Source organism: Protopterus annectens, chromosome 9.part0 (genome assembly GCF_019279795.1).
Source record: "Protopterus annectens isolate FY-2018-M chromosome 9.part0, PAN1.0, whole genome shotgun sequence".
Classification (NCBI taxonomy): Eukaryota; Metazoa; Chordata; order Ceratodontiformes; family Protopteridae; genus Protopterus; species Protopterus annectens.
In genome coordinates, this window is record NC_056743.1 from 237,154,831 (window position 1) to 237,181,908 (window position 27,078).

The 27,078-nt window shown below is 44.1% G+C and overlaps 1 protein-coding gene across 1 annotated transcript in view; it reads right to left on the bottom strand.

Moving 5' to 3' along the window:
- The window catches only part of STK33 (serine/threonine kinase 33), a 247,610-nt gene that overhangs the window by 105,508 nt on the left and 115,024 nt on the right, over nucleotides 1–27,078 (bottom strand). The window contains exon 4 of the mRNA XM_044082810.1: nucleotides 25,676–25,780. Within this exon, the coding sequence (XP_043938745.1) occupies nucleotides 25,676–25,780 (105 nt within the window). The remainder of the gene's footprint in view (nucleotides 1–25,675; nucleotides 25,781–27,078) is intronic.

Consider the following 27,078-nt stretch of genomic DNA (forward strand, 5'->3'; position numbering starts at 1 on the left):
TGACATCCATAAGAGCTTTGGAGAGAGGCATTGCTTGCTTGACTAAGGAATTTTCCATGCAGCTAGGTTTAAGGTCTTTAGCTGACTGTGAAGTATCTGACTGCTGTGCTGAGTCAGCAGATGTGGGATTTGAGGCAAAATCCAGGGTCCTTCTTATGCTAAGTTATTTAAGATTGGGTACCAGTGCTGGCGTTGGCCAGTCTGGTGCAATCAGAATCATCTTTGGCTCTTCTTGCCTGGCTTTTACGAGTACCTTTGGAAGGAGAGGTAGTGGTGGGAAAGCGTATACTTGTAGGTTTTTCCAGCTGAATGAGAGGGCATCACTTTCCATGCTTGTGGATGGTAACTCCTTGTGCAGAATTTCTGTAGCTGGCAGTTCATTGGGGATGCAAACAGATCTATGTCCAGGCTCCACCATTTCTGTGTTATCATTCTGAATATTTGTGGATTCAATTCCCATTCGTGGGGATCCATGATGTTTCTGCTTAAGTCGTCTGCCAGTGTGGTTTTCCTCTCCTGGCAGGAATTGTGCTTGCAGATGAACTTGATAGTTTAGAGCTGTGTTCCACAAGGTCATGGCTTGTCTGCAGAGGGGGTAGGAATGAGTGCCCCCTTGCTTATGTACCACAACTGTGGTGTTGTCTGTCGTTAGTAATAGTTGTCCTGGATGCAGCAGGTCCTTGAAAGCTGTAAGGACATTTTGTACAGCTAACATCTCTTTTTGATTGATGTGAAGATGCCTTTGTTCTGCGGACCACTTGCCCTGAATACATTTTCCTGCCATATGTGCTCCCCAGGCGTAATCCGATAGATCTGCTGTCAGTGTTTGCCTGGCTGTGGGTTGAGTAAAAGGTTGTCCCTTGTTGAGGTGACAAGCTTGTGCCCACCATCGAAACTCCTGTTGAAGGCAAGGAATTAGTGGTATAACTGTTTCCAAACTTTGACAGTGTTGAGACCATACACTCTTTAGGTACCATTGTAGTTTCCTCATATGCAGTCTGGCATATGGAATTAGTAGTATGCAAGATGCCATGTAACCCAAGGCCTGCAGAATTTTTCTTGCAAGGAGGTGGGTTTTTGTTGCCATCAATTGAAAGTATTGAGTCAGTTGTCCTTGCTTGCCTGGCGTGAGATAAGCCATCTGGGCAGTTGTGTTCAAGCTGGCACCCAGGAATATTATCTCTTATGAGGGCACTAGTTTTGATTTCTTTTCGTTTACTGTGTACCCCAGGCAACTTAACTTTTTTACAAACACCAGATGCTTTAGAAGAATGTCCTTGCTCTCTGCTTGAATCAGGCAGTCATCTAGGTACGTATAAATTTGAATTCCTTTCCATCTGCAAAATGCAATTACTGGTGCCAGGCACTTTGTGAAGACCCTGGGCGCAGTAGACAAGCCAAAGGGCAGTGCAGAGAATTGATAGTGCATTGAACCAGCTATGAATCTGAGGTATCTTCTGCAGTTTTGTCCGATAGGGACATGCAGGTATGCCTCCTTGAGGTCCAAGGTCACGAGCCAAGCTTTCTTGCCCAGCATGGGAAGAAGCTGCTGTAGTGTCAACATTTTGAAACATCCAGGTAAGTGTTTAGAGAAGAAAGATCCAGAATGGGCCTCCAGGCTTTGTCCTTTCTGGGAACCAGAAAGAGTCTCGAGTAAAACCCTTGTCCTTGCTCCTGTGGTGGTACCTTTTGAATAGCTCTCATTTCCATGAGTGCTGTAATTTGTTTTTGAGCCTCTGCCCATTGATTTGGTGATGGTTTGGTGAAGGCAATGAAATGATTTGGTGATGGAGATATGGAGGCAATGAAAGTATAACATGTGTGGCGAGAGGGGCAAGGGAAGGTGGGCATGTGAAACTGATTTGTGATGGAAGAAAAAGGGTTAGGTGTCTTTAGGTATAAATGTAATGTAAGTGGGGTGGGTGGGAATGGGGCTAGGCTAGGGGATCAGAGGGCTCATGCAGTAGGTCAGATCGCACTATGACAGTGCAGAAAAAGAGAAAAAAAAACTATCAAGCAGAAAGGTAGGCAAAACTACATTTTGATAGTCTTATTAGGTTTAAACGTGTGAGCATAGTTTCAGGCACTTTTAAAACCTGCCGGAAACAAATTCTACTGCCTAGAAACTGAAATCTAGTGGTGCCCTTTACAAAAATGGATAAAGCAAGTGAAAGATGGGTGGGAGGATCCAGTTCCTTGCTGTCACACTACTCAGGAGGAGCAGAACACTTAGAGGTACTGTAAAGCAGAATATATCAGAGGGATTTATCAGAAAGCTGAATGAAACCCAGAAGTATTCTTGACTGTTAATTTACTGAAAGAGGAAGATATGTGCTTGTAGTCCTGTGAAGGTAGTGTCTGTTGCTAGATGAAGTACACGGAGTATGTACAATCAATGGGAAATGGTGAGAAAACTGGCCGGGAGGACAGTATAAATCAGGAGAGGCAGGGTAAACTTGCAGTGTACATCGGAGCCTGTGTGGAGAATCGGCAGCAAGGAGTACTAGTGTAAAAATGATGAAAAACAATGATGTAGATACTTTTCAGGAGGGTCTGACTCGGACAAATGATTAGTGCCAGAGCCATGACCTAAATTAAATGCAAAATAAATGCATTATCATACACTTTGGGAAGTCAAATACCCCTGCAAATTACAGCATTAATAGCACACCCCTAAGAGAGGACTCAGGGGTGAGAAATCCAGGTACACAGACAGACAGTAGCCTCAACTTTGACTAACATGTATCCACAGTGGTGAAAAAGTCCTTCCATGTGGTGCAGCTTATAAATAAAGGCATGGTATCCAGATCCAAGGAAGTTATAGCCCTACTGTACTCGGCCCTTATCAGACTAATAATTGAGTATACTGCACCTTTTGACATACATTTTGCCAGGCACTTGCAACTGTTGGAGCTTCCTATAAATTCCTCACAAAAAATACAGGGAGCAAGCAACATGTCTTATGCAGACAGACTAAAAGCTCTATCCCTTCATTCTGTCTCGTACTGGCTATTAAGGAGTGATCTATGCCTAACCTACAAGATAGTCACAAATCCAGCCCTGATGGAACTGTTGCACATTCACAAGACAAACTGCACAAGGGTCAACTGATCTAGGGATCTAAACCTGGATTTGTGAAAAGAACAAAACATGCTGGAGACAAATTAGAGATTACCCCTTTTCTGGAACAGGCTTCCTATTCATGTAAAACAGAGCAATTCACTGACCCCCTTTAAATGCAGTTTGGATCAATGGATGGGGAATTGTAATGCTCCAACCTTCTGTCACACACTTGCTTTCTATGGAATTACTAGCAGGTCAGAAAGTTACTACCATCAGGCTAGTATTCAAAAATCAGAACACAGGAAAACATGAAATGAAAGAAAGAGAAATATGGTTTCCACTATTGTTTGCCTCACTCAGATGCTTTCTACAGGTATAATTTATATCATAAAATTGTTATAGTTGGCCAGAATTAACAGCCCCCCACAGAGTAAAATATGAAATGAAAGAAACAAAAAAATCCTCTTTACTAATGTTTTAAAAGCCTTGCATTACTGATGTGCTTTCTAGAGTAGCAGCAGCAAAGTCGTAAAATGCCTGAAAGGCTATTTTTTGGGAAATGTGCAGATTAAAGTAATGAATGGCTCATAGGGAAAGCTGTTGTCAGTACAACTGTAATTTGAGATGGAATTTGGATGACACCTTTGAAACTTCCTGCAGGCTCTCTTCCCCTACCCCCTCAGCCAAAGGTGAGCATGTCCAGAAAGGCAAGCCTGAAATGTAAACAAAGATTGAATCAAAACAAAAAATCCCTGGGACTGTCCCTTTGAGGTTACTGGAGATAGAGTAGATGAGACGAACAACAATAAGAACTTTGAAAGAATAATGTTTTACAATACAGGCAGCGAACAACTGGAAAGAGTAAGCAACATATTTAGAAATAACTGCAGTATCTTTAAGACCAATCCAGTAATATTATAAATAGTAGGTGATAAACATTTACATATAAAACTGGAAAAAGTTTAAAGATTGTTTTGATAAATGCATTAACAGGAAAAGGGCTTATATTATACAACACACTACTAAATGTGAAGTAATCAATGCCCATATATTTGTGAATATGATTCTATAACTCTTAACAGTGTTGGGTCCAAAGTGACTTAACAACTCTTAGAGCAAATTAATGATTTACATGGCATTGTGTGTAGGGAGTTCTTGTTTTTATATCGGTAAAACTGAAAGGACTCTATAGAAGCCCATTTATGAGCATTTATACATTAAAAATAAAGAGAGACTAATGCTTTGTTTAAACAATCCAGGGCATGCCCTTCATTTTCCAAGTTTTTTTGCCATTATTGACAATGTTGCTTATAACCCCAGGGGTGGTGGTATTAAAGCTTTGTTGGAGAACAAGGAATTGAGATGGCTGTTTAATTTAAAAGTCACCTACCAACCTGGTTCGAACAAGCATATTTTTATTCATTCTGAATTAGTTTTAGGAGCTGCAAGATTTAAAAAATATATTTTTATGGAGTGAGTGTATACTTTAAATAAGTGTATGTATTTAATGCAGTATGTTAAGCCTAATATGTTTTTGAGAGTTTCACTGTGAGTGACGTAGTAGTTTTGGATTACCTACTGATGGTATTTTAATGCTTTACTATAGATTTAATTGAGTGATTGCTTAATTGGATTTTTTCAGCTATAAAAGGGGTTGGTGGGTAATCTGTGATGATTCATCCTTACAAAAGACAGGACTTCATCAGAAAGTGCTTAATCCACGTATTGTTTGTAATAAATATTTGTACTTTCTTGCAGCAGAGTGGAAGGAATTTTTTTGAATCCTGGCTTTGCAGATACTTATTTTTAGTATCTAATTAACTCAACCATTTCTTAGACACCACATCCTCAGTGTGGAAAGTGAAAAAGCAAGATGTGTTGAAAACGAAAAGGAGTCAGGATCGGCTTCTATTTTGATCAGCCTAGTACATGTGGATCTCTGTCTAAAACAACTTGAACTAACCTCAAAGGGATCCTTCTCTGCGACAGCAACAGAATAATCAAATGTCTATGCACAAAAATAAAGATACTGTCTCTGTCATTCCTCACAAAGTGAAACCATCTAATTGCAAGTTAGTATGCTGAAAGACATGCTCTCAGTGTCAGTTACCACTTACATTAACAGCAGGCACTTTAAAATCTAGTCCCCTGTGCAAGCTTGCTTACAGGCAGGCCTTACACCAAAATAGGTCACTTGTACTGAAAGCAAGTCTTTCAGAATCAAGGCAGTCCTGCACTGAAAGCAAATATTTTAGAATCTGGCCATGTGCGTGGAGGTGTGGAAAAAGTGAAAAAAACTACTAGCAAAATGTATGACCACAAAAAAATACACATCTGACTTGTTACCTGCATAGTATTAGGAGTTCATAGGTTGGTACTAGGCTATCGGCCCAAGGGCTTAAGTAAGCCTAGCCAACAAGGTTCCCTGGCTTACGCCACCCAAGAAAGTTAATTTCCTGTGCCCCTGTTGAGCAGAGCCACAGAAGTGATCCCCAGGGTGTATTTCCTATTCCCCATCCACTAATGAGGAACTTTGCTTAGCATAGATGAGGTAGCTTGTTCCAGAGTGTATAGGAAGTCTCTGGGACAGGAATCTATCCCTCCAGCATGTCCTGTTTATTGTGGTGACAAGGTTTAGGTCCCTGGAGCATGTAGCTTGGAGGGATTGGGATTTATTAAGGTGTAGCATGTCCAATAGCTCTGGGTTTAACATAGCTTTATATGTTAGGGAGAGATCTACTCGAAGTAGGTGATATGCTACAGAATAAAGCTGGAGTTTTTTTGAGAAACAAGTAATCAATGTTAGTCTATAAATGCACTACAAAACCACTTGACAGCAAAAGCTGCCACAAAATCATAACTGCTATAGTAAAACACAGAAGGTACATACTAGATAAAATCTAAACAGAAAAAAATTAAACAAAGTTGTAAAAAATTATTTTTAAAGAAAACCAAATAAAACACCATCAGATTTGTCAAACTATCCACCTTGAGTCCCACAAACGCTGGCAGACAGGTTGGGCATTCAAACGTGAAAACTGAAATAACATTGAGATACAGTAGTTTTTGCAGGTTCCCTTCCACTTGAAACCCTGGCAATACATTTTATGGGGTAGTTTACAAAGTTTGAGGGCACACTTGATACAGCAATACCCATTCATTACTTGGTAACTGCATGCATCCAATTTAATTTTCTGCCCATGTTGTTTGGATTGTAGAATTTAGTTGACTAAGAGTATATGTCACAACATCAAAAGCAACCTAATCAGAAATCACTGTATTAAAAAACAAACTTCCAGAACATTTTTTTTCCAATTTCCAAGTGTACATCTCACCCCCCCCCCATTTCTATGCTGTATGATCAAACATTAATTTAATAGAAAACATCCCCACCCACACGGTTCCACAACTACAATCACAGAAGCAATAACCTTCAACTCCCTTAACCCCACCCTCCCCAAAACACAAACTAATCAATACCCACTAACACTGCAGCAGACGGTACAGTTGTTTAAAATCTTACCCTAACGGTAAATGTCCTTTCCTTCACTGTTGTAGTATTTCTTACACTTGGGATTCCCTGCCTTGGGTAGCTCGGCATCCAGCCAGTATGCAAAAGCCTACTGTTGCTTTACGGTATGCTGATCACCACACGTATGCTCCTCTCGTAGTGTAGGGCATAATGGTGAAGTCCAGATGTACTATCCTCAGAACTCATTGCCCCAATTGGAACACCAGTCCAAGGAAACCCAAGAGGTAACCAGTACATCCAGGAAGGAAAAGGACTGCGGGGAAGAATGAAGGGAGTGAATACTGCAACAGTGAAGGAAATGCCATCTACTCTTATGTTAAGATTTTACGCCACTGTACTATGTCCTTCTATTCACTGGTTGCAACATTCCTTACACTTGGAAGAGTGCCAAAGCTCAAGAAGAAACTTGAGAGGAGGAATGGCTCTAGCAAAACCAGATCTAGCTCTAGAGATTCCACCCAACTTGTAATGCTTGTTAAAAGCAAGCACAGAAGTCCACGTAGCTGCTTCAAGAATAGAATTAGTATGCAATTCCTTGAAAAAAGCACCAAAAGAAGCCACAGCTCTAGTAGAATGAGCCTTTACAGAAGGAGGAACACTCTTACCATGAAAAGTACAACATAAACTCCTGCATGAACGAACTAAACCCTCAAGTAAAGCTGCTGTACAATCTCAGCCTTACTACAGGATATGTACCCAAAGAATGGCGTACAGCAACAGTGGTCTCACTCCATAAAGGTGGTGCCTCTACGGACCACGGAAACTATCGTCCCATAAGCCTGACCAGCCTAGTCTGCAAATCTATGGAGATGATCACCATGGAACTCAAACAAAGACATTGGGGACCTAACAGACACTAGATCCTACCCAATTTGGCTTTAAGAGCAGATCTTGCCTCTTGAACCTGGTTGACTTCTTTCAAACAGTCACCAAGGCCATAGATGAAGGGAAGGTAGTCCACACAGACTACCTGTACCTCGCAAATGCATTCGACATAATACCCCACTTGGGCATTATAGATAAGCTACCCAGCTTAAATATAAACCCCTATGTCACTAGATGGGTTGCAAACTGGCTCAAAGACAGAACCCACAGAGTCAGAATTGCTGGAGCCATGTCAGACTCGAAACCAGTTACAAGTGGCGTCCCACAAGGCTCAGTCCTGGGACCTCTCTTGTTCGGTATATATTTTTCTGAGGTACAGGCTAACACGGGAGGACTGTAGCTGACCAAGTTCGCAGATGACTGCAAACTGGGCGCCATAATTGACTCTCCAGCTGACATGAGCATCCTTCAAAAGGGTCTCACTGAGACGGATAACTGGTGCCACCAAAAAGTGTATAGTCATACCCTTTGGCAAAAACAAAGTGCCCACAAATTACCACATAGGTGGCAACCCATTAAGTACTGACGAAGTAATTAGGGACCTGGGGACCCAAGTCGATGGTAATTTCTCCTTCGACAACCACATTGACAAAGTGGTTAGAAAGACCTTCTATATAGCCCACTTTATCATGAAAGGATTCACATCTAGATCAAGAGAGGTCATTGTGCTCCTTTATTCATCCATCAGGCCCATAATAGAATACAATGCCCCATTTGGGATGTACCTTACCAGACACCTGCAGCAACTAGAAAGACCCCAAAAGTACCTCACAAAGAGGATCAAGGGAGTCAAACAGATGCCACATGCTGCTCGGTTAAAGAAACTCCAGCTCTACTCAGTTGCATACCGCCTACTTAGATGCGATCTATGCCTGATGTATAAAGCTATGTCCAACCCGGAATTAATGGAGATGCTCCACCTCAGAAAATCCAAAACCCTTAGAGCTACACGCTCAAGGGACTTGAACCTCAGAACAGAAATAAATAGAACATGTTGGAGGGACAGATTCATAACCCAGAGGCTCCCTTCGCTCTGGAATAGAATCCCAGTACATGTTAGGCAGAGCCCCTCACTGACTCTCTTCAAGAGGAATCTTGACAAGTGGATGGGAGATGGTAGGTTTAACCCGGGGATTACTTCTGTGTCACTACTAGACAGAGGCACAGTAAACTAACCTTAAAAAAGGACACAGTAAACTCAATTCAATGGGTGGCGAAAGCCAAACACACTCTGGCTAGGCTTATAAATGCCCTAGGGCAGATAGCCTAGTATGAACCTATGAACCTAAAAAGAAATGGCCATTGAGATCCAAGAAGAAAGTTTACTTGGATACAGCTAATCCTAAGGAACTAGGATGCAAAGAAACAAGTAATCCAACTAATTATATTTTTTAACAGACTTAATCTCATCCAAATAAAATCTGAGTTCTCTATGCACCACACCTCTCAACCTCTCAGCACAAAAAATCTGAACAAAGCCAGAAACACAAAACACACACCTACATTCACAGAGGCTCTCAGTAAAAACCTGACCAAGCAACAGGGACGTCCAAAGCAGAAACACAAGCAACCTCCACCCCCCCCCCCAACACAACCCAAATGACACATCGCTCACAAACTCAGTGTGCCACTCAACCATAGCCCATAAGGCATAACGTACCCAACACTCTAATCATAGGTGACTAAGTCAGGCACACTAATGTTCCACTCACCAGGCTAAACAAGGAGAAAGTGACTATCAGCTGTCTGTCAGGTGCCAGGATCCGCCACATAATGCATGCACTCAGGTCACTCCACAAAGTACAAATATGACTGTCATTGCTCATGATGGTGTGAATGACTCGAGATGCACCTCCCTGGACTACATGAAAAGGGAAATGGAGGAGCTGTCCGATCTTGTAGCCCAGGCATGTATGACCATAGCCCTGACTAGCATCCTGCCATCACCCAGAATGATACCACAGTACAAGGACAAAATGACTGACTTCAACAATTGGCTAAGCTTCTGGTGTCATTCTAAGGGGATCCAGTATCTGTCTGCCTGGGATGACATGATAGACGAACCACGATGCTGTGCCAGAGATGGCCTGCACCTGTCACCCCTGGGATTCTGGATACTGGCTAAGGTTCTAGCCACCCCTATAGTGCCTTTTTTAGGCAAAGTTCAAATGAGAAATTCACCAATGTAACAGGTACAAATCAAGCAAAATCTGAGGGTATTGCTACTCAATGCTAGAAGTCTAAACCTCAAAATGCACTCAACATTATGCATTCCTTAAAATGGAGAACATCAACATCGGTGCAGTGACAGAGACCTGGTTCAATGCTCCAGAGAGTACCCCTGCATTACCAGGCTATAATTCATAGCACACCTTTCAGCCACCTAACCTGGACCGAAACACTAAAGGCAAAGGCGTGTCCATATTCATTAAGGATATCCACGCCTCCAGGCTAGTTGCTCAGAATAATGCATCCGAGATTATCCAAGTGCAACTAACCCTGGGCAAGACCGCAGTCCAAACTGTAGCTTGCTACAGATCCTCCACCATGCACCAGGATTCCCACTACTCATTTCTTGATGCCCTGGAAAATATTAGGGTACAAACTAACACCCTAATAATGGGCGATTTCAACTACCCCACCATTAACTGGCAAAACTACTCCTGTACCAAGTCTTGTGCTCAACGTTTTCTGGAATTCATATATTCCAATGCCTTGGATCAACTTATCCACACCCCCACCAGGGGCAGCAATATCCTAGACCTGGTTATTACCAACAAGGGTAACCGGTGCTCCACACCAGAGGTCAATTCCTCGTTGGTCAGATCCGTCCGACCACAAGCTAATCACCCTAGACATCCATTATCCCTCCCACACCCCCCCATTAGGGAAACAGCCATGAATTTCTCCAGAGCCAACTTCACACTCAAGACAGAAGTGGCAAACTTCATGACACCCATGCTGACGGACAATACAGGTATGACTGCTGAATCCTACACAAATGCACTTTATAAGCACTTACACGAGTGCATGGATCATGAAATCCCAAAAGAACAAAGATGCTATCCTCCAAAAAAAAAAAGGAAGCCAATGTGGTGGTCCCCTGCCATAAACAAACTGTACAACAGAAGAAAGAAACTGTTGCAAAAAAGAGTAATGATGGAGGAACTCCTTGGACAGCCTCAATAAGAAGCTGAGATCCCTCATAAAATCCTCCAAAGCTAGCTATGAAAACAAAAGCACCACTGACTCTAAAGACAACCACAAACATTCTATAGCTTTGCCAAAAATCTCAATGGCAACACTCAGATCTGCTCTGAGTTGCAGCACAATGGCACTAAATATACAGAACCAAGTGATATTGCCAACATCCTGGTAGATAGGCCCTTTAGGGTGTGAGATGGGTGTAAAGTTAGCACTGAACCTATCTCTATACCGGAAGAATGCAAAGTTCCTGTAATCACGGCTGCACAGGTAAAAAAAAAACAAAAAAAACTCTCCAAAGTCAAGAACACAGCATCCATGGGACCTGACAACATCCTAGGCTGTGTTCTACACGAACTACAGAACTAACTGGCACCCCACCTAAGTACCATGTTCAATCATAGCCTCACCTCAGGCTATGTGCCCACTGAATGGTGCACAGCAACTGCTATCCCAACTCCACAAAGCGGGAGCCACCACGGACCCCGAAACTACCGCCCCATTAGCCTGACAACCCTGGTCTGCAAGACTATGGAACCTATCATCATGGAACTTATAAACAATGACAGTGGTAATCTCCAAACTCTGGACCCCACCCAGTTCAGGTTTGCAAAAGGCAGATCATGTCTCCTAAACCTGATAGACTTTGAAGCAATCAACAAAGCCGTAGATGACGGTAAGGTGGCTCACACAGCCGACTTGGATCTCACCAAGGCTTGACACCATCCCCACTCTGGAAATATAGTTAAACTCACTAAACTAGGTATAAATCCCTGTGTCACAAGATGGGTTGCCAACTGGCTCACTGACAGAGCCCACACTGTGAAAGTAGCAGACTCCAAATCCAACTTCAGACCAGTGACAAGTGGAATACCACAGGATTCAGTCCTGGGTCATCTTCCTGCTTGGTATCTACTTCTGTGAAGTACAGGCTAACACAGAAGGGAAGTACAGGCTAACAGAAGGTCTTTGGCTAACTAAGTTCACAGATGACTGCAAACTAGGAGCCATAATCAAAACTCCAAAAGATGTGGACATCCTAAAGGGCCTCACTGAGACAGATGCCTGGTGTCAAAGCCATGGCCTCAAGCTCAATGCCAAAAAGTGCAGTGTCATTCCTTTTGGTAAAAACGCTGTACCTGCAAACTAGGAGCCATAATCAAAACTCAAAAAGATGTGGACATCCTAAAGGGCCTCACTGAGACAGATGCCTGGTGTCAAAGCCATGGCCTCAAGCTCAATGCCAAAAAGTGCAGTGTCATTCCTTTTGGTAAAAACACTGTACCCATGAACTACCACATAGACGGTAGTATACTTAACACCAAAAGTGTGATAAGAGACCTTGGAACACAGGTGGACAGTAGTCTCTCCTTTGATAATCATCACCACAGTAGTCAGGAAATCCTTCTACATGGCACACCTCATCACAAAAGGTTTCTCATCCAGGAAAAGAGAGGTCATTGTTCCCCTCTACTAGTCACTCATTAGACCCATTATAGAGTACAACGCCCCTTTTGGTATGTACCACACAAGACATCTACAACAACTGGAAAGGCCGCAGAAATACCTCACAAAGAGGATTACCGGCCTCAAACAGATGCCCTACGTAGACCGCCTCAAAAAACTGCCGCTTTACTCCATCGCATATCACCTACTCAGAGGCGATCTCTGCCTAACACACAAAGCTAAGTTAAACCCAGAGCTTTTGGACATGATCAAATCCCAATCCCTCTGAGCTACACGCTCTAGGGACCTAAACCTTGTCACCACAATAAACAGAACATGCTGGAGGGATAGATTCCTGTCTCAGAGACTTCCCCATACTCTGGAACCAGCTACCTATCTATATCAAACAAAGCTCCTCATTAGCACTCCAAGAAAAATCTTGATTATTGGATGGGAGATAGGAAATTCACCCCGGGGATCACTTCTGTGGCTCAGCTCGACAGTGGCACAGGAAAATAATTTTCTTGGGTGGCGAAAGCTAGGGTACCTTTTTGCTAGGCTTATATAGGCCCAAAGACCAATAGCCTAGTACGTACCTATGGACAATGGCCCAAAAATAGGGACGGATTTTACATACTGGTCCTATAAGCTTAGAAAGTTGCTAGAATGACAGAATTTGCATAATTACATATTTTCTGAAGTATATGAAGTCTGAAATTTAAATGATTGTCATCATTTAGTGCCTTCAATCATCAATTTGCCAGAAAATAAATTTTATAAGGAGCAATCCAAAAAGAAGAGCCATAAATCTGGATATTCTGCGAAAATCTAGATAGTTGAAAGGTATACTGCTATGCATATCCAGATTATACAGCACCTTCTTGCTGGCAGACTGCAAACAGGAGGACAAAAGTAGGTAAATGAAAATTAGAAGTTATGTACTCACCATAACGTTCCATCTGAGTAGGTGTATTCATTTGTCTGCAACCTGTGGGTTATGGATCCGACATCGGATCCGAACCGGCATGGTTTTCCAGCTATGGATCCAAGCTCTCAGCTCCTCCCCTCACCCATAATGCCCTGCTCTACCCTCATGACCTCAGATCGAGTTTGCCAAAGCAACAACACCCTGAAAAGGGTAACATAGAATATGCAGGAAACTGAAAGGCCAGGGGGATAGGAGGGCGGGATGGTTGCAGACAAATGAATACACCTACTCAGATGGAACGTTATGGTGAGTACATAACTTCTAAATCTGAAGTAGGGTATTCATTTGTCTGCAACCTGTGGGACAGAGTCCCCAGCTACCTGAATCTTGGGCGGCCATCATGGAAGGATATTCGAGCACCGCAGAGCCAAAGGATGCTCTACCCCTAGATGCAAGATCCAACTTATAGTGGGAAATAAAAGTATGAGATGAAGCCCACGTGGCTGCTGCACAAATATCATCTAGAGGAATCCTAGCCTTGAAGGCTGCCGAGGCAGATACTGACCGGGTTGAATGGGCATGAACACCCTCCGGTGCGGGCCTTCCTGAAGCTTGATAAGCCAATAAGATGCACTGTGAAATCCAGCGGGACAGAGAAACTTTAGAAATTGGCTTGCCCAAATTGAATTTTGCAAAGGAAATAAACAACTGGTCGGATTGCCTATGACCAGCCGTCCTGTTCAGATAAAATCTAAGTTGCCTGTGAACATCTAATGAGTGTAGCTTATATTCACCTTTGTTTTCATATTTAGGGAAGAAAACAGGGAGGTTAATGGACTGATTGATGTTTGCTTCAGAAGCGACTTTAGGAAGAAAGGACGGGTTGGTCCTGAGGTAGACACGGTCGGATGAAATACCAAGTAAGGAGGTTTAGCTGATAATGCTTGAAGCTCAGAAACTCTCTTGGCCGATGTACTGGCTACCAAGAAGGCTGTCTTGTAGGACAAGAATTTGAGATCCACCGTAGCCGCTGGCTCGAAGGAGGGGCGGTCAAGGCCTGTAGGACCAGAGAGAGGTCCCAAGGAGGAACTGCTTGTTTTATAGGGGGCCTGAGAAGAAAAGTACCTTTAAGAAAAATTTTACACAATTTGGCTGACATAAGAGGATTAGAGTCATGGCCAATGTGATAATGAGAAATTGCCGCCAGTTGTACTTTGACTGTGGAACTGCTGGCACCATCGTTAAAGAGAGTGGTTAGAAAGTCAAGCACTAAAGGAAGAGGAACCGTGAAGGGATTCAGGCCTTGCCGCTCCACAAAAAAAACGTTTCCACTTGCTTCGGTAAACCTTTCTAGTGGATGGTTTATGAGCTGCCACCAAAATTGCCTTAACCGGTGACGAAATACCGGGAGTCCTAATCAAGAGTGGAACTGGAGCAGCCAAGCGGTCAGCTTCAGGTTGTCCAGATTCGGAGGAGGAATGCAAGATGGATGGGATATCAGATCCGGGATGGGATCTAGAATCCAAGGAGGATTCACCGAGTGAGACCTTAGGAAGGGGAACCAGATCTGTCGAGGCCAAAACGGAGCAATGAGAATCATTCTGCAACCCACCAGAGAGGCTTTCTGAAGAACTTGAAGCATCAGAGGCAAGGGTGGATAAGCATACAGAAGACCGGGTGGCCAAGCATGCACCAGAGCGTCTCTTGGGGTACCTCCGGGAGGAGGTATCAGAGCGAAAAAACTGTCGCACTTGGTGTTTGAGGGAGAGGCAAAAAGATCGCATGAAGGGGTTCCCCACCGTGCGAATATGCGTTCCGCTACTTGACAATTGAGAGACCACTCGTAAGGGGTCAGAATGGTGTGACTGAGCTTGTCCGCTAGGATGTTGGACCGACCCGGAATGTGCGTTGCTATTAGAAAGCGGTTGGTGGAGAATGCCCATTCCCAAACTCTCATGGCTTCTCGACAAAGCGGGTAAGACCTTGTTCCCCCTTGCTTGTTGATGTACCTGACAACAGACATGTTGTCCGATTGAATCGCAATTGTTCCCAAGGGAAGAAAGTCCTGAAGTGCTAGCAACGCTAAGAGCACTGCTCTCATCTCTAGAACATTGATATGCAGTAAGGTCTCTGAATCGTCCCACGTGCCTTGGGCGGTCCGGCCATAAAGTGCCCCCACCCGAGGCGGGAGGCATCCGTGGTCACCGTGGCGAGAGGGGAGAAGCACAAAATGGGCGGCCTTTGTGGAGATCCGGGAGTGGAGCCACCACAAGAGGGACCGCTTGCAAGCCTTGCTGATCGCTATGGGATGATGCATGGGAGAGCAAGGTATGACCACTGTACTAAGGCGTCCACTGTAGAATGCGCATATTGAGCCTGGCAAGAGGAAGAAGTGCTATAGCCGATGCCATGGACCCTAGAGCCCTCAGGACCAACTCCGCCGGAACAGAACTTGAATGGAGAATGGCCCGCACCTGGAGCTGCAGATTTTGAACTCTGTCCGCAGTGAGGAAGGCTCGTAAACTCCTTGTGTCTAGCCTGGCCCCTATAAAATCTAAGAGCTGTGTGGGCCAGGTTGGATTTCTTTGTATTTATTGTGATGCCCAGAAAAGGAGCAAGATGGAGAAAGGAGTCTCGCGCCAATAGAAGTAGATGCCTTGTTGGGGCGGTAAGAAGCCAATCGTCCAGGTAGGGAAAGACCTGCACCCCCTGAAGCCTCAGGTGGGCCGCTACCACTGCTAATACTTTGGTGAACACCCTGGGGGCTGTGGTGAGACCAAAGGGAAGGACCCGGAACTGGTAGTGACTGGCTCCCAGCCGAAGCGGAGAAACCTCCTGGGCGCCTGTCCATCAGGATGTGGTAGTGCAGCGTCCTTGAGGTCTATCGAGCACATCCAGTGATTTTCTCCCAGAAGGGGGAGAATAGATTGCAGTGACCATTCGGAATTTTTCTTTGGGGACTGCCAGATTCAAGAGAGAGAGGTCTAGGATTGGTCTTAGTTCCCCGTCTTCTTTGGCACTAAAAGAATCTGGAGTAGGACCCTGATCCGATCTGGTCTGGGGGGACGGGCTGGATGGCTCTTTTCTTTAGCAGATGGCCAATTTCTGCCAAAGCGGCCTCCCGTTAACCGGGTGGGACGTCTGGGAGGGACTTCAACTTTGGAAAGTGAAGGAAAGGGATGCGATATCCTCTGGATATGATTTGGAGAACCCAGCGGTCCGATGTTATGGACTCCCATGCCGCTAGGTGCCCCGAAAAACGTCCCCCGACTGCCTCCAGTGTGGAGCAGTCGGGCAACCCCTCAGGGTTGCTGCGTGGGCCGTTCAGAGAAAGGTTCCCTGGATCCGAAGTTTCTGGGAGCCCCTCTGCCTCTAGGGCGGCGTCCTCCCTGTCCTCCTCTGCCACGGAAGGACTGGTTGTCCGGAGCAGGCTGGGACTGCTGCGACTTCCGGAACCACATCTTCTTCTGACCCTTTTGGTTCCTAGAATAGGGCCTCTGGGGTGCAGAGAAGCGGATTCTGACGGCAGACAGCGTCTTCCCGTCCTTTCGCTCTGGGTCAACGTCTCATGAAGCGGTTTTGCCAAACAGAGCAGAACCATCAAAGGCGTTAAGCGACGCTTTGAAGGGCTCAGAAAAATCGCAGTGACGGAGCCAGGCCTGGCGTCTAGTGACTAGTCCTGTCCCGCAGCTCTAGCGCCTTCCGTTCCATGGGAGATTAGCCCCATAGAAGTATTTGTAACTGACCTAGTAGTGGCCATACGGGTGGAGTGCAGAACCCTGTCCTCCTCCGAAATGGACTCGGGGATGGAGCGTAATCTTTAAAAAGATCTCGCTGCATCCTAATGACATGTGCCAAATAGTTCAGCGCCCTTACCGAGAAGGTGGCTGAACTAAACATCCGCTTCCCCAAGCGGTCCATCATCGAGACTCCTTGCTCGGGGGTGGACTGAGGACTCTCCTGAGCCAGTTCCCTCTTGGTGGCCGCCGTCAACATGGCATCTACCGGAGGCCCCTTACTCCAATGGGCCCGGTCGGATGGCGGACTAAGGATCCTATCTGGTCTCTTGGGAATTGGCTCCACGGTGTCCGGTTCCTTCCACGCCCTGGTGGTAATAAGGTCCACCAGGGGGGACACCCAAGAGGTAGACGGGCCCGCTTCAAATGCCTCCAAGAACACGGACTCATCAGAGGAAGACTTGGGGGCAGACCACCCCCCCTTATACGGAGCATTTCCATGATGTCTCCAAATGAGACATCCTCGGGGGGTGACCGTGGGGAGCCTTCCCCTTCCTCCAAGTCCGTGTCTTCTGTGAGAGACTCGGGGGAGTCAATGTGCCTCCTTTTGCACGTATGCTTGCGAGGGACATCCTCTGGGGGGCTGTCAGAGGAGTCCTCACAAGCAGCAATTTGTTCCATAGGAGCAACTTGGGGCACAGAAGCGGGCTGTCCCAGGGGCCGGATGGTGGAAGCCTGGCCCAGTACAGGGGGAGCGCGGGGCGGAGCCGAACAAGTGCCGGGGTCCGGAGACCCTCAACAGAGCCCTCTCCACTACATCAAAAGCCGAAGGGAGCCGACCTCGACCAAAGGATCCGACAATCGGCTCCCCTCAGATCCGAAGAGTGGACCGGAGCCAGCGCCGCTCGGATCCGAAGGACAGTGCGCTCCGACACAGGCGGCGCCCGAAGGAGCACTGATCCCCGGATCGAGGCTCGGATCCAGGCTCGAGAGGTCGGATCCGACGCACTCGAGGGCAGGGTCGGATCCAGTACCAAGTACTATCGGTGCCGACCCACCCCGGCTCGAAGCTGCTTGGCTCCAGCTGCTCCGAACCCGGATAGCGGGTTGGAGAAGGAGCAATAGGCTTAAAAGGGTGTTGAGCTCCCCAGAGGGGAGGCAAGACACTCCCATCTGCATCTGGGCCTGGATGAATCTTCTCATCATCCGGTCCAGATCAGCATCTGAAAGGCTATATGTAGATCTCGGCGAGGCTACCGAGGTAGGCCTGGAGTGCCTCCTCAATAGCCTCGGCGGAGATCGGGTCTCCTCCTCCTCAGGACCCGGTGAAAAGCACACAGGGGACCGGAGCCGAGAAGGAGGAGACCGAGCCGACGGAGCCGGGAGAAGCCGCTTGGCTGGCGGGGCGAAACAGAGGTCTCGGCCCACCGCTTGTGGTGCTTCTCCCTCCGGTCCTTTTTACTAGCATCCCTCTCCTCTCCAGAAGCGGGAGGTTGAGTCCCAGGAGCAGGAGGGTGCCACGGAGGAATAACCGTACCACGGTTGCTCGAGGAGCGGAGGCGGAGCCGAGTCTGGCGGTAAAAGACCCGCCAAGACAAGCTTGGACCTCCGCTCCTAAGTGCCCTGGGGTTGAACCCTGCACAAATGGAGCATCCAGATGTGAGGTGTTCAACCCCAGGCACTAACACACAGTGTGGCCATCAGCCGGGAGAGCTTATGGCCACACTCGAGCATTTAGAAAAACAGATTTGGGCTGATCAGCCATCCAAATCTATAAAGCTACTAAAATAAAGTAACTAAAACTAATACAGACACACAGGCCCAACACACACACCTACGCCAACAGCGAGGGAGGGAAAAAAATACTTAATTTAACTCTAAATAAAACTATCAAAGAGGAAACCTAAACTTTCACAAAAATGCACAAAAAACTTTAAATTTTCTGAATTAACAGTTAAGAAACTAGCACTTAGCTGAGAGCTATGAATACCAATCCAGTCACCAGCGCGGCAAACGAGATCTGAGGTCATGAGGGTAGAGCAGGGCATTATGGGTGAGGGGAGGAGCTGAGAGCTTGGATCCATAGCTGGAAAACCATGCCGGTTCGGATCCGATGTCGGATCCATAACCCACAGGTTGCAGACAAATGAATACCCTACTTCAGATCACTGATTAAGCAAAAACTCATTAAACCATTTTGGGCATTAAAAAAACTAGTATGCAAGGACACACTGTCCTTATGAAATACCAGAAAAGGAAGACAAGCATTAAGGGCTTGAAGCTCAGACACCAGTCTGGCAGAATTAAGGGCCAACAAAAGAACAGCCTTCCAAGAACTATGTTGCAAGGAACTTGAAGCACCAGGCTCAAAAGGGAGCCTGAGTCAACTCAAAAACAAAATAAAGATCCCAGGGAGAAGAAAAAGGCTTCCTGGGAGGTCTAATATTAAGAAAGTCTTTAAGGAATTGTTTAGCTTCAAATCTAAAAGATAACGGAGGAGATACAGCAAACAAGCAGAGAGGGTGAATAAGTGGGCCTTAAACAGGAGAACAGAGAAAACCAGCATCAAGCGACTCATACAAATGAGAGAACCAAAGGAACAACCAGAGTAAGCAGGTCCAGGTTATGAGAGAGACACCAAGCAGAAAACCTCTTCCATTTGGATGAGTAGGATTTCCTAGCCCCCTGCAGGACCCTCTCAACATGTCGTCAGAATAAAGGTGTCTATGTAGAATCAAAAGTCCATCACCCACAGTGTCAGATGAAGAGTGGACAGGTGGAGATGGATGAGATCCCTTGTCTTGTGCGAGTGGATCCACCCTGTCAGGTAATTTGTGATGACTGCCCTTGGCTAAATGCAGAAGAGGGAACAAATGCTGTTGTGGCCAAAAGGGAGTCACAAAAGATTTCGGGAGCATCCTTTTGAATTTTGAACATGAGGGGAGGAAATGCATAAAGAAACATCTCCTTCCAAGAAAAAGAGAAGGCATCCACCTTCCACACCAGAGGACCTGGAACGCTGGCACAAAATGGCAGAAGCTGCCTGTTCAGAGGGGAGGCAAACAGATCTACTTACGGTGTACCTCACTTGGTGGACAAAATGTCCAGAAACACATCCTTATGAAGCATTCATTCCTAGCACTGAGTTAAGGACCTGCACAGAGTGCCTGCCACAATGTTTTGACCTGAACAGATGCAAACTGCCTCGAGTAACTTGATACTGGACAACAAGATCCCATAAAAGAGTGCCAACCAACAAAGGTAAGATCTTATTCCTACCTGTTTATATACCACATCACTCTAGTATTGTATATGAATACCTTGAGAAGACTTGGGGAGAGAAAGAGGATGAAAAGCCTGATGAGCCAACAGAAGATTTTTTCAACTCTGATATTGATGTGCTGCTCCTTCTGAAGAGGCAGCCACACCCCCTGTACCTTTAGGGAGCCAAAAGCTGCTCTCTACCCATGTCCAAAGCATCTATTAACAGTTCCTGAGAAGGGAGAGGGGGATGAAAAGGGAACCCTGGATTTAGAGACAACTGCTGGATCCACCAGTGAAGTTCCTTCTTGAGACAAGGAAGGAGAGGAACTACAAAGTCAACAGGATGTGCACACTGAAGCCCAGCTGGCTTCAAAAACACTGAAACTTTCTCATGTGAAGTTTGACCAGAGAGAGCATAGGAATGGTGGATGCCAGGAAACCAAGAGCTCTCAGAAACTCCCTGGCTGTAATGGAGGCCAGAAAAAGAGGGATTTGAAAGAAGGAAATGAAAGTTAAGGCCTTTGGAGGAAGCAGGGATGTCAACATAGGCACCAACTGAATCCTGCAACCCAGAAAGACATGATCCTGAGAAGCAGAGAAGACTTCTTGAAGTTTATTGTGACCCCCAAGCCTCTGAAGGAGAAAAATGGCAAAATGAAGATTTTGCAAAAGGATCTCTGGACAGGATGTCTGAATCAGCAGGTCATCCACGTAAGGAAATATTTGGATCCCCTGAAGCTTGAAAAAAGCAATCACAGGAGCGAGTCATTTGATGAGCACCCTTGGGGCAGTACAAAGGGCAAAGCAGAAAACTGAAAATACCAGTAAGCAATAGAGAAATGCAAAACTTTCCTGAAGAGAAAATGGATAGGGATATGGAGACTGAGCATCCTTGAGATATAGAGATACCACACAGTCCTGAGGGAGCAAAACAGGAAATGGAGTTTGAAGGAACAACATTGAAAAGGTGGGCACCTTCAAAGTGTTTAGATGACAGAGGTCTAGAATTAGTCTCAAAGTACCCTCTTTTCTAGGTACTAGAAACATTGTGGAGTAAAAACCCCTACCGATTTCAGCCACAGGTACCTCTTGACTAGTACCCAGAGACAAAAGGTCTTGGAAAAACCTCTGGGGGAAAAAAGGAAGACATTCCTGAGGAGGCTGAGGAATGCCCATAAAATGGGGACAGGATTTCCACACCATGAAATACCCCTGGCAAATAATGAACAGAACACAAAAATCCTCAGTAATCTGAACCCAAACAGGAAGCGAAAGAGAAAGGCAAAGAGAAAGAGGAAATGTGGCTGGGAAGAGAAGGCTAGTCATACAGCACCTGGTTTATCAGGAAATAAAGCCTTCAAAGTCTCTGAAGTCTGTGTAGCCTTAGCAGGAAGTGCCCACTTGCCACTTTTTTGCCCTTGGTAGGAGAGCAAGACTGCCTGTAAACAAAGGCCGACTTACTGGGGTAGTTTCTCTGAACTGACTTAAATCAGCAGCTACTTCCCCAAAACAAATGTTCATTATTAAGAGGAGTATCCATCAACTTAACCTCAATATGATCAGGTAAAGGTTGAAGCCAAAGCCAAAAATACCACATCACAGAACCAAAAAAAAAAAAAAAAAGCAGTGCTAGAAGGGGCATCTGCTAGATCATAACTACACTTGATAGAATGATGAACCACTTGCGACGAAGTCCGTAACAAGGAAAGAGCAGAAATTTACCCTCAGATTCTGGGAGATTAGAAATAAGCTGACAAGCCTGGGAAAGGAGAGCCAACACATACCTAGACATATGGGTTTGGATAACTAACCCTAAAAGCCAGGGTAGCTGAGGTGTAAACCTTCTTACCTAGCCTTTCTATTGTTCTGCTGTCTATCAAAAGGCAGTAACTTGGACAAAGGAAGCAACTGAGAGAGCTTAACAGAGGCTAAAGACACTACTGAGGGGTCAGCGGCAGGACATTTGTACAAAAAGTTACAATCCTTAGGCACCCTATAAAACCTATCAGGCTTCCTGGGAGCAGGGGGCAGAGAATCAGGAGCTTTACAGGCATTGGAAAGAGCATCCAACAAAGCAGCCAAAACAGGAGAAATAGAAGAATGTTTTGGAGATTCCATCTACAGCAACTCATAGTACCTCTTATGGATTTCAGTGACCCGAGTACAATCTCATTTAAAAAAATTCCATCATCCTGGAGATAAGAGTCCCCAAAGGAAATTTCTTCAAATGGAGTATCAGGACTATTAGATTCCTCTTTCTCTGACCCACAGTCCAAAGGAGAAAGAATCTGGGAAGAGCAAGTAAGGGATTCTCATCAGAATTGGACTCCTCCTCACAGGATTCCTGTTCCATGGGTCTTTTAAAGGAAGTAGAGGACCAAGGGGGAGCTGGAACAGAAACCCCCTGAAGTGGTTTTAATGCCAAACCATTTAACAAACTGAGTAAAGGCCTACCACTCACTCTGTCGATCCCTAGGAGCAGGAGAAACATGTATATTTTTTTTGTTTCTTATTTAAAGGAATGTCCGCCTATAAAACTTAGAAGGCTCTGACCCAGGATGGAATCCAATAACAGTAGTATGAACATCTTCCCTTACTAAAACATGCGTAACACCCCTAGGTCCCTCGGAAATAAATCAAACTTGGGTCCCCCTGAATGTCCTAAACAGACGTCTGCAAAGCCTTACTGGATGTGCTGCAAGCCAGAATTTCACCGGCCTCCAACCTGGTCGCTACAGAGGAATCAGACAACAAATCAGAGCAGGCCTCCGGGTTTTCAATGACCTTGGGAGAAACGCCTGGCAGAGGCTGGACAGTGGAAGATTGCAGCTTTAGTTTAACCACCTTCTTCCTTAAAGGCTGACCCTTGAGGCAGGCAGTTCCTTCCATAATATCCTTAGTGAGAAGTTTAAGGTGCAGATTTCAAAAGCTACAAAGCAAAGGAAGAAATTCTACTAAGGGTCTTTGGTACGAAAGCCTGACAAATAGAACAGGTCACGTAGTTGTGACAGGCTCCTAGGCAAAATAAACGCTCATTGTGGTGGCCTTTATGGGGAATCTGCCTCCTGCACTGGCATTTACCCTTCCTGGATTAGATTAACTCCCAGAAGCAACAAAAAAGCCAAGAAAAAAAAAAAACAAACCCCAATGGGGTACTTGTCTGCAATGGCTCGGTACCAGCAAACAATATTGTAGGCATTCAAACTAGTGAATGAAAGATGCATTCAAACTGGTATTAAAGATGTGGTTGTTCACACTGATGATCAAGACATGCGTTAGGACTGGCGGCAAAAGTTCTCATGATGGTATATTCAGATGTCAACTTCATGCCCTATGCTACGCAAAGAGCGTGTGTGTGAAGGAGTACCTTACAGAAACAGTAGGCTTTTGTATACTGACCAGACGTCGGACTACCCAAGGTACGGAATATCAAGTGTAAGGAATACTGCAACCAGTGAATGGAAGGACATTACCTATTCCCAAAGCAGTGCTCTTATGCAAAATTCAGAAAACTTTTATAGTGTCAGAAAAATCAAGACTCTTGGCTACTCAGCTCTACCAAAAATAATCCAGTTAAAAACCATTTGGTAATTTGGAGATAAAAATTTTATAAAATTGTTTTATTTTTATTTAGCTGTTAAACATTCGGTTTGATTACTGGTTCATAGTTGTGTACTAGGTTAATGGCCCTGGAGCCTTTACAAGCCTAGCTCATAGAGGTGCTCTGGCATCATACTGCCCGATGTTCGTTCCTAGTGCCTCTATCAAGGAGAGCCACTGGAGTGATCCCCAGGGTGAACTTTCTACTTCCCATCCACTCAAGATTTCTCTTGAAGAGGGCCAGTGAGGTGCTCTGCTTGACATGTATGGGAAATGGGGCTGTACTCTTAAAAATAATAGTTTTATTCCAAAGATTATCTGCTTTCTTCTTTCTAGCATAATTAAGAATATGCAAGAAAAAAATGCATTCCTTTTATAAGGATTTCACACCCATTATAAACACATCACATACACTCCTCAGTAGTGATACACCTCCACTATCTCTTCATATGCCTGTGATGCTTACACACACCCACCCACACACTACATTTTCTTACAGAAATGTTCCAAGGATTTTTTTTTATTTTTTTATTTTTTTTTTTTAACAGGTTTTCAATGATAAATGTAAGGATAAATACTACACATACGGACAGTTTTTAAAGCAGTCAATTAACCTGCCAGTTTTTTGGAGGTAGAAGTAAACTAAATTATCCCAGAGATTAAAGAAAACACAAACTCTACATTAACAGTGACAAAAAGTAAAGATTGAACCCCAAACCATGAAGCTGTGAGCCACTAAGCAACTGTGATACTCAGTAAAATATACTGCCTTGCATACTGTTCAACAATTACAGCTTCAATAGGTCCGAGGCTTGTTGTTCTTCACTTTGATTTCTTACAAAAAATACCTGCAGATTTTAGCAAAGTCTATGCAATAAATATGAAATATTTAATAAAATAAAAGGAAAGCATTACAGATTTCATGATTATGTTACTGCATGGGCCTCACAATACTGCAACACTTGACACTGCACGCACACACGCGCGCACACACGCGCACACACACACACACACACACACACACACACACACACACACACACACACACACACACACACACACACACACACACACAACTTCGGCTTCGTTCCCTAGTCTGATTCTCTGTGTGGTCAGAATTTACAGACTCTTTTTAAAATGCATGGGTTTTGATATTAAGATTCAATTTTCTCCCATATTCCAAACAGATGAAGCAGGTGAAAAACATTATCTGTGGGTGCATATGTCTGCCTGACTGTATCCTGTGAATGCCTGGTATCCCATCAAGACTTATTTTCCATTGTGTGCCCATTGAGAACTAAGATACTTCTCTTCTATGACCCAAAATTTGATAAATGCAAACATTAAAATGAATAGATTAATTTTACTATACACAACACATACCCAAAAGAAAAAAAATGGAAGACAATCAATGACTACCATGCCTAGTCTGACCCTATAACTTGAAAGGACACAGTATGTAACGGACCAGAAAGAAACAAAATGACACCATCAGAGAGCAGACATTTGCTTTTCAGTGGTAAACCGATATATCATGAGTTGGGATGAATATATGATATAGTGACCAAACTGTTATTTATTGTTGAGAGCATACAAAACAGCTGATAAAGTTCACTATACAAGGTATTCTACCACAACATGCGACACCTATAAAATTATATCTTAAAAGTAAATGGTTATTTTTTCCACAAATGGTGCTCAGCTGAGGTCAATACATAGCAAGACAGACAGCAGGGAAACATACACTTAAAGAGGATAGGAACAAACAGTGGGGGATATGCAGTACATATGGTAATAAACCATGGCATACAAAAATGATGAAAATAATCTAGGTGAGTAGGGAATCTGCTTCTAAGGAGGAGGCACAATTGCATTCATCTCCATTAAGTAACGAAACATTCTTATTTCAACATAATTGCATTGTTTGCTAAATTACATTCTACATAAAAAAAATTATTCAAGGCTCACATCAGAAATCCTCTTACAGGATTCTAGGTTAATAATAAAAAGTCTTACCTTTGGAGTTTCATATACTTCTTCCAGATGAATTATATGTTCATGGTTCACTTGTTTCAGGATGCCCACCTCCCTTTCTAACAACTTGACAGCAGACCTCCCAGCCTAGCACAATGACACATCATTTAGAGATTTATCAAAATAGTACATTCTGAACATCTTTACATAATTAAATCCCAACAGTTACAATATAGAGGAAATACAGAAGCAAAAACATTTCTGAAGCCCAACAACTGTTTCTGTGAAAAGAAAAGGGATATGGAAATAGTCATAACACTATGATGACTTTCCACTTGACCATTACATGGACTTAGAGCAATTCCACTTATCTAAGTACCGATCCATCATAAATTTGACACTAAATAAAGAGATGGAATAAATCAGAAACCCACCTGTGCTGAAGTACAAGATATTTTATTTACCACTGTACAAGCATCAGTACAAAAGAATACTCAAAAATATTACCAGTTTACCAGCATTTAATTCTAAGCATTCACTGAAACATCTACATATTTAGCAGTAATCTCACCAAATCTGGATTCAAATAAATTAAAAACTAGATTCTATTAAAATCACCAAGCAGCTTAAAATGTATTTTTATAAAAGTCACAAATGCAGACAATTTATCAAAGAAAAACAAGTGGTTTCATGTTAAAAGAAATTTAAATAAAACTAAACAGTTAAGTTTTAGAAGAAAAGCGTTCCATCATGGAAATCGCTTTACAGTGTGCTCTGCCTTTATATGGATAGCGGATTTTTTTTAAGAAAAAATACACACAAGTCCCTTTATCAAATATCTATCATGCATAAAATTTGCTCAGAATTCACACGCTTATATAATGCTACTGTAAATGGATGAACAAAAAAAAAAAGTGTTACGCATTTTAAACTTGCTGCTTATACTAAAAAAATATTGCTGTGATTCAAAAAGAGCTACTGTCAGCTGTAAGCCTTAACACAAGTGGAAAACACCTAGCAGACACCTTGATTCATAGACAGGCCAACAGCATTAATTACGCAGGGTGAGTAGAATCACAGAGATGAGCTTTCTGCATAGCAAATGTTAATGGCACATTCCAGGAGAAGGGATAATTCTAGTTAGCCACGTGCTCTACACTGGAAATGCCTTTGATTATGACAGTTACACAGTCAAGTTAGTAAATCAGCTGTGTAATTAGCATGCCCAGCTGCATTAATATACATCGCCAAAATGCCGCTTTCCTACATTACAGTCAAATCTAGAGAAGGTGTAAAAGGGTAGATAAGTAAAGTAGCTGGGGAGAGGTACTGGTAGGGTGTGAGTGCATGCATGCATATATAGGTGCATGCATGTTTCTCCGTGTTATGTGTGAAGTCAAGTGTCCATGTCTACAAGAGTTTTCAAAGTGAGACATCAGATACAT